Source organism: Pseudochaenichthys georgianus, chromosome 8 (assembly GCF_902827115.2).
Source record: "Pseudochaenichthys georgianus chromosome 8, fPseGeo1.2, whole genome shotgun sequence".
NCBI classification, from domain to species: domain Eukaryota; kingdom Metazoa; phylum Chordata; class Actinopteri; order Perciformes; family Channichthyidae; genus Pseudochaenichthys; species Pseudochaenichthys georgianus.
In genome coordinates, this window is record NC_047510.2 from 20,204,137 (window position 1) to 20,218,456 (window position 14,320).

Sequence of the window (14,320 nt, forward strand, 5' to 3'; positions counted from 1 at the left end):
TGACAATATGATACCACGTTTCATGACGTGTTCATGTTGACTGCTTTTCAGACACAGACTTATAGTATTAATTGATTTCTCCCTGTGTTTTCTCTGTCCTACCTGTAGTGAAGTGCTGAACACCGGGGATGAGCACATAGGGAATCCTCTTAACCAGGTAATCTCTGTAGGCTACCCATCTGCTGTCACGTTCATAAACCATAAACAGCCTCCACACATATGCCATTTCCCAGCTAGTCTCTGTCAACCAGCACAAGTTATTGTAAGAGGAATCCTCTGAGACACAATATCATTGCATAGGCTGGAAATACAAGATGACAGGGTAACATGTCCTTCTGTTTTTCTCCAACAGACCATGCTGCTTTCCCCTCTGGCGGAGAGGAACTGGGAGGATCTGTGTTTAGTGCTTGAAGAGGTGCTGGATGACCAGTCCCACAGGCAGCTGTTTGCCTTAGAGCTGGGCTCTGGAACTGGGCAGCACGTCATACGCTTTGCCCCGAAGATGCCCTTTGTTACCTGGCAGCCATCAGACGTCAATGAAGAGTCAAGGGACAGGTTTGTGCCTTATAGAAAAAAGTATTCTGACATTTTTGCTCGCACAGTAGGCCTACACCTGTAGTTTGTGCCAGTAATGTTTAGGATTAACAATGATAAGGATAACTTGATTTGGCCAACTTTGAATGCTCAATGCCTTTTTTTGTTGCACTGAAACAGTTTTGAGAAAGGACATTCGTGAAACGTAACTTTTTTGTGGCTACGTCCAGTGTTAGTATATAAAGTGCATTACTTTTAATATTTTATTTTTGAAATAATCCAGCATTTTCCAGGTTAGAACATTTTTTTCATATATTAATTTATTATATTCCAGACCAAAAAACAGATCTGAAATAGCAGCAAGAGATATATTAAAAGGTGATTTTACAAACAAAATGTAAGCTTAATTCTGCATACTCATTTACAGTATTAAGGCATATATTGCTGCAACCCATGCAAAGAATGTGCTGCAGCCTGTTCACCTGGATGCCAGCGAACCGTGGGAGAAATGGGCAGGCCTTTCTAATAACTCCTGTGATGTTGTTGTTGCCATCAACTTACTGCAATACAGCTCCTTCAAAACGGCACAGGTGCGTCTGATTAACTAAACAAAAAAATTACTAAAACACAGATCTCAAAATGATCAAAATGTCGCGTTCATTTTTCTGATTATTTTCCAAGGGTGTTTTCAATGGAGCAGGGAAGATCCTTCGACAAAATGGTCTTTTGATTACATACGGGGTAAGTAGGCTACCTTTAGTTATTACGTTTATTATGCACTCAGAATGGCTATATATGTCACCATGAAACTGTGAATTGAGACCTTTAACAATCCTAAACATGTTCTAGGTGTATGCTATTAATGGCATCATTACACCAAGTTGTAACGAACACCTGGATGCAGAGATTCGAAAAAAGTGAGTGACGTTTTTTCCCTCCAGTACAACATGGCAACAATATGTCTAGAGTAAATACTTATTGAATGCTGTTACACAGGAATCCAGAGTGGGGTCTTCCAGATATCGACGTGTTGAGACAGTTGGCCTATGGGAAAGAGATGCGTATGGAGCGGATTGTGAGTCACACTTCTGTAGCTTGCGGTATCTATATTTTTAATACAACTACTATGAATTACTTAAACAACGATTTTTTTCAAATTTTCAGATTGAGATGGAAGAATTCTACAAATGCCTCATCTTCAGAAAACTTGAGAAGAACCAAACAGCTTGAAGAATAAAAACAAAATGTTATTTTTCATCATGAGTCCATGTAATGCTATGGCCTTTACCCCTCTTATTGGAACATGTTTGAATATGACATGGAACACAATCCTATGGAAAGTTACAAAGACGATAAAGCAAGTGGACAATAAGAACCAGATATTTATTAAATATAGTTTTAAAATTACCTTTAAAGTCAGACAGATCAGTATGATGGAATAAAGAAGTTCACAGGTGGCAACTGAATACATACATACATGCAGCACATCATTTTCCCTCAGCAAGCAATTCCACATTTGTTGAGAGCAGAGTACACTTTAGAATAGAGTCCCCAATTGTACTTACTATGTATATTAGGATCTGGGACATTTGCTCTAAGGATGGGTGCCAAGAGGCCCTTTGCAGTTATTATTAGGTTTGAAATCCTATGGTTCTTTCAGTCTGGTCTTATCTTGTGACGGTGCGTTATCATCGGCATCACAAATCATTTTAATAAACAGATGCAGAATTATATTAGAGTTGCTGTGTAGCTTTAGTAGCTTTTTTAGTCACTAGTTATGTCATTTCAATTATTAAACTATATGAAAGTATATATTTATTGGGGATTAAACAACCACCCAAGTCATTTTAAGACACTCTTCATACAATGTACAATCCCTGCAACGTGTTTTGTCATTTAGGAAACTACATTACGACATCCGAAATTCCAAGCAGTGCACAACGAATAAAATGCCAAAACAGTAGAAGATAACCCTAGTTTGTGTACTCATGAGAAAGGATGGAAATAAAACTAGTTCAGCTGGAATGGCGAACTGACGGAGATGTGAGTTATTTCCTATCCCTAAACATCCCCCTTTATCCTCACACCCACAATCTCTTAAAGACAGCTTTTCTCAATCACTGCCTAAACTGTTCGGTAGTTGCAGCAATTCACTTCCATTCCATAAAATAATGAAAATTGAACATGCAGTTTTGATTTAGAAAAATATGAGACAAAGGATAGTTAAGTCTTGTCCTTTTTTCTCCTCAATTATTATATTTGTACCTTGACACCACTGACTATTTCTGAGCTTCAGTTATTCATTTAATAAGGAAAAACGACATACATATCACCAGGAAAGAGGGGAGAAGAGGTCGAAAGGGTCGGGGTTATGGTGCCCTCTTTTTGCAGCGTCACCCGACATTTCCATTCTTCAATGGAGGTGATGCAAAGAGGGAGAGAGTTCTGCAACATCATCACAATATTTTACATTGCCACAACATCACAGCAAGGTCGGAGGTGAGGGGGGTGTGTTTCCAGGGGGCAGAGAGTCCAGAGAGTGAGGTGAAAGACCAAAGGAGAGGAGAGGGTGTAGTGGGTGGGACTGCAGCCTGCAGGCTTTTAGTCGAAGGAGATGAGCTGAGCCTCTGCACTGCCGGGCACAGCCTGAGGAACATGCTGCTGCTGTTGCTGCTGCTGCTGATGTTGTTGCTGCTGCTGCTGCTGCTGGCCTCCAGGGGGGGCCACCTAGTAAGAAAAGAAGGTTCATATGGATACAAATTAAGGTTTGGCTTAAAGTAACCTGGAAAATAAGTAAAGATACCCCAAAATCATTGAGATAGCACTGCTTATATCCGTTTAGAAGACAAACCAGTGTCCAAAAGTCAAAGGTGATGTCTTTGTCACTGGAAAAGCAGTAAATCTCCATATCTAAGACGCTGAAAATGTTTATATAATAAACAAAATAGTTGTGGATAAGTTTTCTGTTCATCGACTAATCATTGCAGCTCTACTGCTGGTGGCTGAGAATAAAGAAAAGGAGCTGACCTGTTGGTACATGGGCGGCTGTCCTTGCATGTACTGTTGGGGGGGCATGTTGGGGTCCTGTCCTGGCAATGCTGAAATCATGTTCTGCATGGGGTAAGGCTGGTAGCCCATGTAGCCCATACCGTTAGTGGGAGCAGGCTGCGACATGGGGGGCAAACTCTGTGCCTGCGAGACCACATTCTGCTGAAAAGAGGACAACAGTTAGTAGGCTTTATGAATGAAAAAAATGAAACAACATGAAACTACTCAGCTGCCAAAACATTCTTCATACCAGCAACAACGTAAGTTTGCAACAGCTCAATAATTGTTTAATTATGCGTATTCTACAGGAAAAAGCTGAATGCATATCATCTATGTATCAATGTATCACTGCACTATTTATTTAGAAACAAATACAGTGTGTTGTGTGCAGTTGGTATAAAATAAAACAGAAAGAGATTAGTAAACACTCCGTTTCTGCTTTTAACTGGGAGTGATTCTTACCGGGTAGCCCTGTGTGGGTGTGGGCTGATAGTTGGAGTAAGGTGGACTTGTAGTGGGCGGAGCTTGACCGGGAGGAGGAGCAGGCTGCCCGTTGGTGCCTGCAGCCTGGTACATGTATGCATTAACCATATTTGGATCTGGGAAAGAAGACAATAATTCAGAAACAGAAGAACACTTGATTTAAAAACACTTGAGTATCATTTGTAAATTAATATATTGCAGTCAGGCAAACAATAATAGAAGATTTTTTTTATTTCTTAAGCTATCAAAAGCACATCTCCTCACCTGGGGCAACATTGGGCATGGCCTGGTACTGTGGAGGTGCATTCTGCCCTGATTGGTTCATATAGATGTTGTGCATTGGTGAACCCTCCACAGAACCAGCAGGGCTGAAGGTGCCCGGGTAGCTGGGTGGAGCACCAGGCTGGTACACCACCCCTCCCGCCACATTGGGGGGCAAAGACTGCATCTGCAGCAAAATCATATCATATCAGACATTTACTCAACAACATACTTATGAAGAGGTGAATATTCTGTCTTAGTCGCTTTTCATTGGAATGTGAAAACATGACCAATGAAATGAAATGTACTGTAGTGAATTAGCCTGACAGCTGACCATGGAGCACGCGGTGTGTACCTGGGCGTATGGCAGAGAGAAAGCAGGCATTTGTGCTCTCATCTGGATTGTGTGTTTCTGCTGCTCCAGACGCATCTGCCTCTCCTTCTCCTGGTCCTGGAGGCGCTGAATGGCCAGCTGTCTCTGCATTTCCAGGTACTCCTGCAGATCAAAGACAAACACTTGTGAGCATGATAATGAACAGTCTAACAATATGGGCATTATAAATGGAGAGGCTCATTTCAATACCTGTTTCTTCTGCCTCATGATCTCCAGTTTCTGAGCCAGCTGGATCTGCCTCTGTCTCTCTGACTCCTCGGCGGCACGGCGCAGCTTCTCTCTGTGTTCGTCCCGCAGTGAGTTGAGGGCAGCCCGAGCATCTCGCACCTGAGCCAACTTGTCCTGCAGCCCCTCGTAATACACTGCGGACAACAACCATGATGTGATGGGTCAGAGACTGAACGCTAAGCATGTGTGCGATTCAATTGGTAAACATGACTTCATGCACACTCACATCGCTTCTCATCCAGCTGGTTGAGGATGTCCAACAGCTGAGGATGCATGTTGTTGATGGACTGGAAGAGTGAGAGCACAGCGCTGTCGTTGGTGATGCTGCGCCCACGCATGTGGTTGCTCTTCATGCGGTTAAGGAAGGTGGTGACAGAGTTCTGCAGAGCCTTCAGAAACTGCTCATGGTTCTCCTCCGACTCCCCGTTCTGGTAGGGCTGCTGAAGGTGGGGACGAGCGGGAGGCAAAACGCAGAAAGTCAGTCGTTGTCTGCACATTCAAGTTTAGATAGAAGTAAAGAATGGTACTACCGTATTTTTCGGACTATAAGCCGAGACTTTTTCCCCCATTTTTTTTGTACAGCTAACGGCCACTAGGGAACCTCCTAAATCTATGGATTGTACAGGTAAAATTAACCACCTTTAACGCTATGGGCTCTAGGACCAGTCCGCGCCCGCCACCTTTAAGCGGCGGGCTCCAGCAGGAAAAGCTGGAGGCCGGAAAAGAGTGAGACAGGTAGCGCGCCAAAGTAAAAGTGGAACCGAGAGACAGAACGAGAGCAAGACAGACGGACAATTTAGCTGCTGCGGCTTATATGCAGGTGCGCTTTATAGTCCGAAAAGTACGGTACACACATTTGCTTTAAACTCAGAGTTACAACATACCTCCACTATGCTGACTGGCTGCACAGGGACATGAGTTTCTACTGGCTGACTGATGGGTGGAGCAGGCTCAGCCAGAGGCACGGGGGCCGGGGCTGAGGGGGTGGGACTCTTGCGAGCCTCTTCTTGTTTCTTCTCCCAGTAGGTTCTGTTCAGGTAGCGGGCCAGCTGGAAGATTGTGAAATGCTACCATCAGTATTTTGAACACAATGCAACATTTATAGTAGTATATCTTAATATGGGTGTAGGGAAAGAGACAACACATCATAGTACCTCAGGGTCAACATCTTCAGCTGATGGAGCAGAGGAGTTCTGGAGAAAGCATATTGATCACATTGATGAGTGATAAAACATATGTGGGTAAATAATTCAGTTTGCCAGAGAGAAAGGCAGCTTGGGAAGGAGTCTTACCACAGGGGAGGTGTAGAGGGTGCTGACAGGCGGTGCTGAGGAAGTCACTGGAGTGGGATCAGCTTTGGGATACATTGAGTAGGAGCTCTTATGCCTCTGTAAGAAGACATATGTAGGAATGAGTTTCTGTCTATAAACAGGATGAAGAAATACAAATGAGAGTTTTAGCTGTGCAACCCACCATGCGCTCCTTCTCCGTCCGCCTCACTTTGGGAGAGGGCGATGGCCATCTGCAGCTCCTCCTCCTCCTGCAGAGCGGCCTCGTCTCTCTTCGGGGGCATCTGGTGAGAGAGCAGACCCAGAAACAGCACACAAAAATCCATTAACGGATGGTGGAACAAAATCATTCAAATACAGTGCAGGGTGAGTGCACAAAGAACAAGAAAATGTGTCAAAGCATCATATATACATTTATTTCAAAAGTAACCAGAATGACTATGCCATTACATTTTCCACTTCTACCTGGGACTGTTGGGACAGCGGGCTGGTCAGGTACTCAGGAGGCAGCTCGACTGCACTTGGGGTGGGGGCTTTCCCCTCAGCTTTCCTGAGAGGAGGAGAGAGGGAGGGGTGGCTGGGAAAGAGAAGGGACAGGGAGGACAAACAACGTGTCAATTAGGAGAGAGAATTCTGCTGCTTGAGACACCGAGATCTCTACAGAGAAAATGATGCAACATCTTCTACATGGGCTATGATGATAATCAGATGTGTCTTTGAATCATCATCAAAACACAGATGCTTAAGCAGGGTAATGTTCAGGTTTTAAAAAGGTTTAGGTCAGTCAGTCAGAACCATTACTACAACATGATGGTCATTTCAATTGTTCACATTGCTAAAAGTAATTTTCAAGCATTGCTCACAGTAGATATATATATACATTGAAAATGAGTTTGCAAATCAAAAGCATGTTGCTCATACAAGCAGTTATAAAAAGCTGGCATATTAAAAGAAACCATTTTTTTTCAGGTTATCTAATGTTAACATTAAAAGAACAAAACTAAATTGAGATAGAACAGAACAGGAACTCCTTGGTGGAAGTAGTAAACAGAATAAGTCAAGGAACATATCAACAATATGATGCTTAGGATCGAGAGCAAGGGAATGATTTACAATGCCAGTGCCATACTGCAGCTAATGAAGTCCTCTGCAGATATGACGCACTGTTGACACTTTACTTCAAACTCTGAGAAGGAAATCCATACTACCATACCATACCAGCCTCGGGGACTCACTTGTTAAGCAGCTCAAAGCAAGGCTCACACACACGCACTTCCTTCTCTATGCCGAACTTGGGAATGGTGGAGTACTTAGACGAACACTTGCCACAGAAGATCTGGCCACAGGCTCGACAATGGTGCTGGAAAAACAAAGAACACAAATTGAGATCAACTTCCGCACATGCGCAATAAACATACGCAATGTGCTGTAAATGAATGAAGGAAACCGTACATTCGCCAAGAGCCGTAGTTTAAAGAAAGCCCAGCCTACCTTTCTTGTCATGACTCCAAACTGGACTCTGCACCGGTGGCACTCCTCGGCATCAACCCAGTCCGGGGCCTGGACAAAGCAGACAAGTGTTAGATACTATATGCCCACTGCAGCTTCGTTAAGTGGCAAGTCGTTCTCTCTACCCATTAGTTCAGTGGAAATGGCAAGCATCCAACATTTTGGTGTATATTCAACTCAGTCAAAGTCACTAACTACACAGCAATGGAACAAGAAACACAAAATGTCTTACTCTCTCTGCTGCAAACATCGCATCACTCTCCTTAAACTCAGGGAACACATGACCTGTAAGAAAATAAGTGGAAAACATGCGTGTTAAACATAAAGTATGAAACTGGCACTACACTGGCATTACAACAACAGTTAACAATGATACATGATAAAGCACCCATGTCAAGCATTAATCCTGAATTGTTACAATAAATGCAATTCCCCAAATGATTTTGCTATACAGAAAATACTTTCATTATTAACTTAGACTGTATGTCTTGATCATTATTATGCAGTGCTTAGCTGGCTCCCGTTTTCCCGTGTGTGAGACGCCAAGTGACAACAGATACGGTGACAGGATTATTCATTTAAAAACCTCAAATAGTTTTAGTTTACATGAGTGATTGTGTCAATGAAACACAAGAACATATTACATTTTAGGCATATTCCTGAGATTTATGTAGTTGTAATACCACAAATGTAGGTGCTAATGAGGATGAGGAACTTTTATCTGGGTTTTATATTTTCAAAGAATATTAGGCTTCCCTTTAGGCCAGCTTGATGGGATATAGCATGCGTCTGCTTACCTTCCACTTTCATGATCTGATAGGTGTCTTGGACCACCTTGTATTTGGGTTCGTTGCGGAAGGCGTGAGACCAGGCCTGGATCAGGTACAGGATTTTGTTTCTGACATTTGGCTCCGTCTGTGTCTGGTGGTAAAGGAACCACACAGTGAACAAAAGTCTCTTCACCTTGAAATGCTTCTTGTATTATTGCTCCTCCTCATATTCTACATTTGGGGTCTGTCAAAAACATTGTTATAACTGAGCTCCTCCAACACAAACTGAGGCAAACAACATGTGTTTGATGACAAGAGCTGAGGTGGGAAGTCCCTTGTTATGGTCTGAAAAAAGCCTCCTGTCACAAGGCTATGACATCATCAGGAAGTGGAAACCGTCAGGGCAGGAGGCACTTGTGTCACATGATACAGCAAAGATCCAATCAAATAGTGCTAGCTCACGCTGCAGTGCAGCCAGCTGCCTGGCGTGATGTGGCTCCTTGTCATAAATATGGTCAGACAGATCCCACTGTGTATTTAACAGGGCAACAAATGTATACTGTATAGAAACTGTCAACTGCTTGTTTACTTAAAGCTGCAATGATGTTATTTAGATATAATTGTACAAGATTTTGTTAAACAAACAGTCGATTACCCAAAAGAATGATTTTTTTTATCAACCACGAAATGGCAAATATATCTTTTTTTAAGGATTTGGAGCTTATTTTCTGTTTTATATCATTGTAAACTGACTATCTTTGGGGTTTTAACCATCGTTTGAACAAAACAAAACATCTAAGATAACCCTAGTCGATTAATCTGACAATGAATAAACAGAATAACTGATAGAAAAATATATCTTTAACTACAGCTCTAAATCATGACATCTGTCAGCAAATTCAGCTTCACAATGGAAAGAAAGTATTGACCATAACTGAGGTTGGTCAGAACTCATGAGATGTTCATTTAAATGTGGTATGTGTGAAAGAAGCAGATTTGTAAAAAGTACATTGGAAACTAAACAGAGCAGAATGATGAAGTGCAGGAAATGCATAGAACAAAGGTCACCTTCAGTAAATCCTTGAGCTCCTCCATAGTTGTTTTACTCGCCACCTCATCGTGGACTGTCTGGCCACAGTTCTTCACCACTGACTCCAGGACCTGAGGCGTGAGGTCACATGATCATTCAAAGAACCATTTTGGGCAAGACAGATCAGAAATCCTTATTGCTAAAGCATGATGATTAACAGTGACCTCTTCTATTGTTGTTCAAATCACAGAGTGTTCAGTGTGTCTTTTTAGAGCACTCTATAAATAAAATGCATTATTATTATTAGAAAATGTATCAAATACTATATATGATACATTGGGCAGCAGTTATACTTTTAGTGATGTATTCCCAAAAACTATACTAAAGAGTCTTTCCTAAGTGTATCAACAGTCAATTCATTTCTGCAGGAAATACACACTGCCTTTCATCCATAAAGTTTCAAAAGTTCACCCAAAAGTCAAAACAGCACACTAACAATCAAAATGCTGTACATACCTCAAGTGCGTAGAGAGCCACATGTGGATTTTTGTCGCTAAGCTTCTTCTTGATGGCCCCAACAGCATATTTTGCTCTGCAAGAACAAATTCAAATATTGCTCAACAGAAAATAATCAATAAATAAAGGCAGCAACGAAACAAAATCAATAAAACCTTTGGGAATTAGCGCCATTCAACTACCACTAATGATATGAAATATAGAGGGAAGGGAAGTGGGCAGAATCACTCACTGTGCATCTCCTTGTCGGATGAGATCACAAATCTGCAGGATGGATTCCCAGTCAGTCTCCAGCAGCAGCTGACTGGTGGCTTTATCTGCAATCATGCAAATGGTGAATAACATATTTATTCTGTACTACAGAGTATCTGCTACACCAACCAACATTTCTTAAGAGGCATTGCATTCTCCTCATTACACTCCTAGAAACATGCTTAATGAAAACAATGTTCTTCTGCTCTTTATATAGATATCAATTATATCTACACTCAGTTTATTAGATACGCACCGACAGCATCCAATGACAGTCTGTAATAAACCCTGGGTTAGGGTTATAATATGCAGGTTATGTTAGAACTGCTTTAGATGGGAACTGAATCGCCTTTGAAATCATTTTGAAGGCTTTAATATGTGGTGAACTTGATATCTATTGTATAAAAGGTGATTCAATGTTGTCGTATTTATACAGTGTATGTATCACTATACAAACATGTCATACAGCTATACATACATGTCAAACATCTGTTTATGGGTGCTTTTGAATTGATACAGTGATGTTTTCTCTAGTGAATAGTTTTACAGTAATTACTGTGTCATAAGAAAATACCCTCATTTGTATGTCAAACAACCATGATTGTTTGTATGATTTTACGAGGGGAAAAAACTAAATTCAACTGAAACATGCTGTTATTTTTAAATGTGTTTGAATATGTTTATTTACCTAATGTTGAGGCCCTGTGTCAACATCTAGTTTGAGGAGCCACAATGACACAAATAGGAAATTTGAAAAATGCAAAGAGGGTTGTTTATCACCTGAGGGCCAGTAGCTTTGTTTTTACCTCGGCCATCAGTATCAACTTAAAGGCATGTTCACACAGTGCGTTAGTGTTGTCTCCCAGTTGGTTATTACAAATTAAGATATTGGTGTTATCTCGTGTGAATGTCCATTTTAGACATTTCAATGACACATTAGTTTATTTCCTATGCTAGTGTAGGCTAGCATAGGCTAAGATAATTATCTAAAGTGACCTTAACCAGCGCTGTTAATGGGAATTATTTTATTCAAGGTAACGTGTATCTACACAGGGAGCCGATTAGAAGCTAGCTAATCAACCTGTTGTTGACTTAAAAAACTTAAAACAAAACATGAAGTATGTTATCTCAGAAATTATATAACAATGTTGTGTTGGGCTGCTTGGCTTTCTTGGACGAGCCATGTCATCAGCTATAGTGACGTTATTCACCAGCTAACATTTGATCGTGTGTGAACATGAACCTAAAAGAAAACCAACAACATGGATTAACCGGCTGATAGTACGGAGATAATAACATAACGCACATTTGATTAGAGTTCAAGCTCAGTTCAGGTCTATATGCTGTAAAATGTATTATCTCTTCGATTTACACACGGCATCTATTGCACGTCTGTCCGTCCTGGGAGAGGGATCCCTCCTCTGTTGCTCTCCCTGAGGTTTCTCCCATTTGTTCCCCTTAAACTGTGGGTTTTCTCTGGAAGTTTTTCCTTGTACGATGTGAGGGTCTAAGGACAGAGGGTGTCGTATTGTCATACTGATATTCTGAACAATCTGTGCTGTTGTATTTGCTGTAAAGTGTCTCTACTGTAGGCTATTTTTATTATGTACAGCACTTTGGCTCGACCAAAAATCGTTTATAAATGTGCTATATAAATAAAACTTGATTTGATTTCAAGCAAAAATAAGGGTCTAATGAGATGGTATTCGTTACTTAAATAATCGGGTTGCTAAGTTAAGTCTCCCTGGGCCTCCAAACAATAGGAGTGAATTGTTAGCAGGCTAAAATTAGCTGGCCTGAGACTGAGCCACAGCCCAACGTCTGTCAAAACAATACGCTGGAAAACATCGCACTTTGACTTACAGTTGGCTAATACTATTAACTTAACAAGTCTGATGATAACTTACCAAGAAGCCGTTCAAAGGTACCTCCACCTTTTCCCATATTGGACTCGGAGTCTCTCAGTAGCTGTCGAGGCGTCCTGTTTAGTGAACGGATCCTGGTATTTTCACCGCTGAAGTTAGCTCCTCTGTTAGCCTCTCTGTTAGCCACGAAGCAGCACAGCTGTGCAGCTCTTCCTACTTCCCACTTCCGCCGCAGAAACAACAACATGGAGGGATGTCTCCCTCTAGCGACTCATATATGCAACAACAAGTAAGACTACAGTTAAAATGTGCTCCAGTATATAATGTTGACTATTATTTTTGTTAATTGACAAATTCATTATATTCAATAGTTATGGTAAAACATAGATGCACATAAAACATAAAATCAAAAATATTAAAAGACAATAAGCCTACATAAAAAACAGCAGGTTTCAAGGGAAATGTGTCACAACTTATTTCATAAATGCTTATTAATTGTGTTGTTGTTTATTATCATGTCACTTAAGTCATTTTATTATTATTTGTGGAATATATTATGTTTACAAAAGGCACATGGCATGTCCTCTGTACATTTATATGAATAGAAAAATAAGAATTTAAAGTGTACCTTAATACCTTAATTGCTTTGATAATACAATACTTATATAATGTAGCCAGTTTATGTAATACATTTTGTAATTCCAGAAAAAACTTGCCTTAGGTTTTTGGTTAATATGTTTATTGTTACAATGTACAATGTTTTGTTTAGTTCAATTACATTCAAAACAAGAACTATTTCCACCCTTGGCTTTACATCTCTTTTTTACTTTTTTTATTTGAAGCAAACCCTTTCTCCCTTTACACCTGTAACCATTGCTCTGACAGTGCCCTTAATACAAGGTTTATTTTATTTTATGTAGAACATAATATCTTCATCAGCTGGAGTATTGATGTCGAGGGGTTTTTACCTCACTAAGAATTATATCATTAATGATTTATTAGCACACTTGTATGATACATTATTACTATAAGTGGCTTGTAACAAACCTTTTTTAGCTCTTTTACCCACTGCACTGATTATTTACAATGTAAGTGCATTTGTCTTACTCAACATTTTCCCGTTACATTGTTCAGTAAAATAGCACAGTCCGCCTTACTGTATTCACTACTCTACATTAGTATAGGCCTGCTTAGGTCATATATGAGTCACTACCTGGCACTTGGTACACTGGTGCCCATTGTTATCATGGTGCGGTAGTGCTTTATAATGTGGCATTGTGTTGCTCTGTCCTCTGCTGTTAGAGACGGACAAAAAAACGTTTCATTGTTTACACCAATTACAAAGGAAATACTAGGGTATATTTTATATGCAGTTAATGATGATATGCTAGATTGTAAAAGTATGAAAATTAAGCATTTCATGTCAGAATATGCAGTGTGCTAACTATAAGGTTATCTAATGGTTTACATTAACTGAAAATGTATTTTGAAACTCTCTTTAGATGTGTATTCAATGTTATCATTTCACAGCAAGGAGCACAGAATCCGAGGGATCTGAACAATGTCTCATGAATAAAGATGACGCTTTTTCCACTGTGGCTTGTAACATCCCACATAAAATGCATTCACACAGAGAGACACTGACAGATAGGCACGCACACATGTGTTACAAACTTGTACATTCTGTGTTGATCTGTATTTAACTTAATATCATAACTTTTTGGATATTCAAGATAGGTGATTGGATGTAATCTTTAGCAATATCAGTAAATTCTTGAATAATGTGTTTTTGACAAAGAATAGGAGGTTCTCTGGGATACCGCAATAACTTGTACTATGAGAGCTGTTAATGAAAGGTATACCATTTATATGTTGTGAAAGAAAGATAATTTGTTTTTCTTTGTCCCTGGTACGGGTAGCCGAGGCAGGGAAAAGGAGATGGAAGATAGGAGATAGAGGACGACGCATAACAATATGGCACCACAAGCGAATGTACACACATCTCCATTGTTCTATTGTTCCTCTCCACTCAGCGGAACCCCTAGTAGTGTTTAAACAAAGGAGCAAAAGAAAGATTTTTATTTAAAACTACTGTAGCTTACTACTTCTCTCACACAATAAGATTCTGTATTGTAAAAATG

General features: G+C 40.4%; 2 protein-coding genes across 2 annotated transcripts; one reads left to right on the plus strand and one right to left on the minus strand.

The window, feature by feature from the left end:
- Positions 1 to 110: 110 nt before the first annotated feature.
- Positions 111 to 1,797, plus strand: LOC117451003 (methyltransferase-like 26 B). Its single transcript, XM_034089073.2, has 7 exons — positions 111 to 157; positions 353 to 555; positions 962 to 1,124; positions 1,216 to 1,275; positions 1,384 to 1,451; positions 1,531 to 1,609; positions 1,699 to 1,797. The coding sequence occupies exons 2-7, from the start codon at positions 356 to 358 to the stop codon at positions 1,762 to 1,764; spliced, it is 636 nt and encodes a 211-aa protein (XP_033944964.1). The 5' UTR covers positions 111 to 157; positions 353 to 355; the 3' UTR covers positions 1,765 to 1,797.
- Positions 1,798 to 1,896: 99 nt separating this feature from the next.
- On the minus strand, positions 1,897 to 12,402 carry hgs (hepatocyte growth factor-regulated tyrosine kinase substrate). Its single transcript, XM_034089071.2, is given in 21 exon segments — positions 1,897 to 3,261; positions 3,562 to 3,741; positions 4,045 to 4,181; positions 4,330 to 4,513; positions 4,682 to 4,822; positions 4,910 to 5,082; positions 5,175 to 5,388; positions 5,833 to 5,997; positions 6,103 to 6,141; positions 6,241 to 6,336; positions 6,422 to 6,436; positions 6,438 to 6,521; positions 6,703 to 6,814; positions 7,473 to 7,597; positions 7,729 to 7,797; positions 7,979 to 8,031; positions 8,544 to 8,667; positions 9,585 to 9,677; positions 10,063 to 10,138; positions 10,295 to 10,379; positions 12,222 to 12,402. Coding segments are annotated over 21 exon segments (2,328 nt in total). The 5' UTR covers positions 12,259 to 12,402; the 3' UTR covers positions 1,897 to 3,135.
- Positions 12,403 to 14,320: the final 1,918 nt, after the last annotated feature.

Coding starts and splice junctions, on each gene's coding strand:
- LOC117451003 (XM_034089073.2), top strand. CDS start 356: ATGCTGCTTTCCCCTCTGGCGGAGAGGAACTGGGAGGATCTGTGTTTA. Junction 1,125..1,215: donor GCTCCTTCAAAACGGCACAG/GTGCGTCTGATT, acceptor TTATTTTCCAAG/GGTGTTTTCAATGGAGCAGG. Junction 1,610..1,698: donor AGATGCGTATGGAGCGGATT/GTGAGTCACACT, acceptor TCAAATTTTCAG/ATTGAGATGGAAGAATTCTA.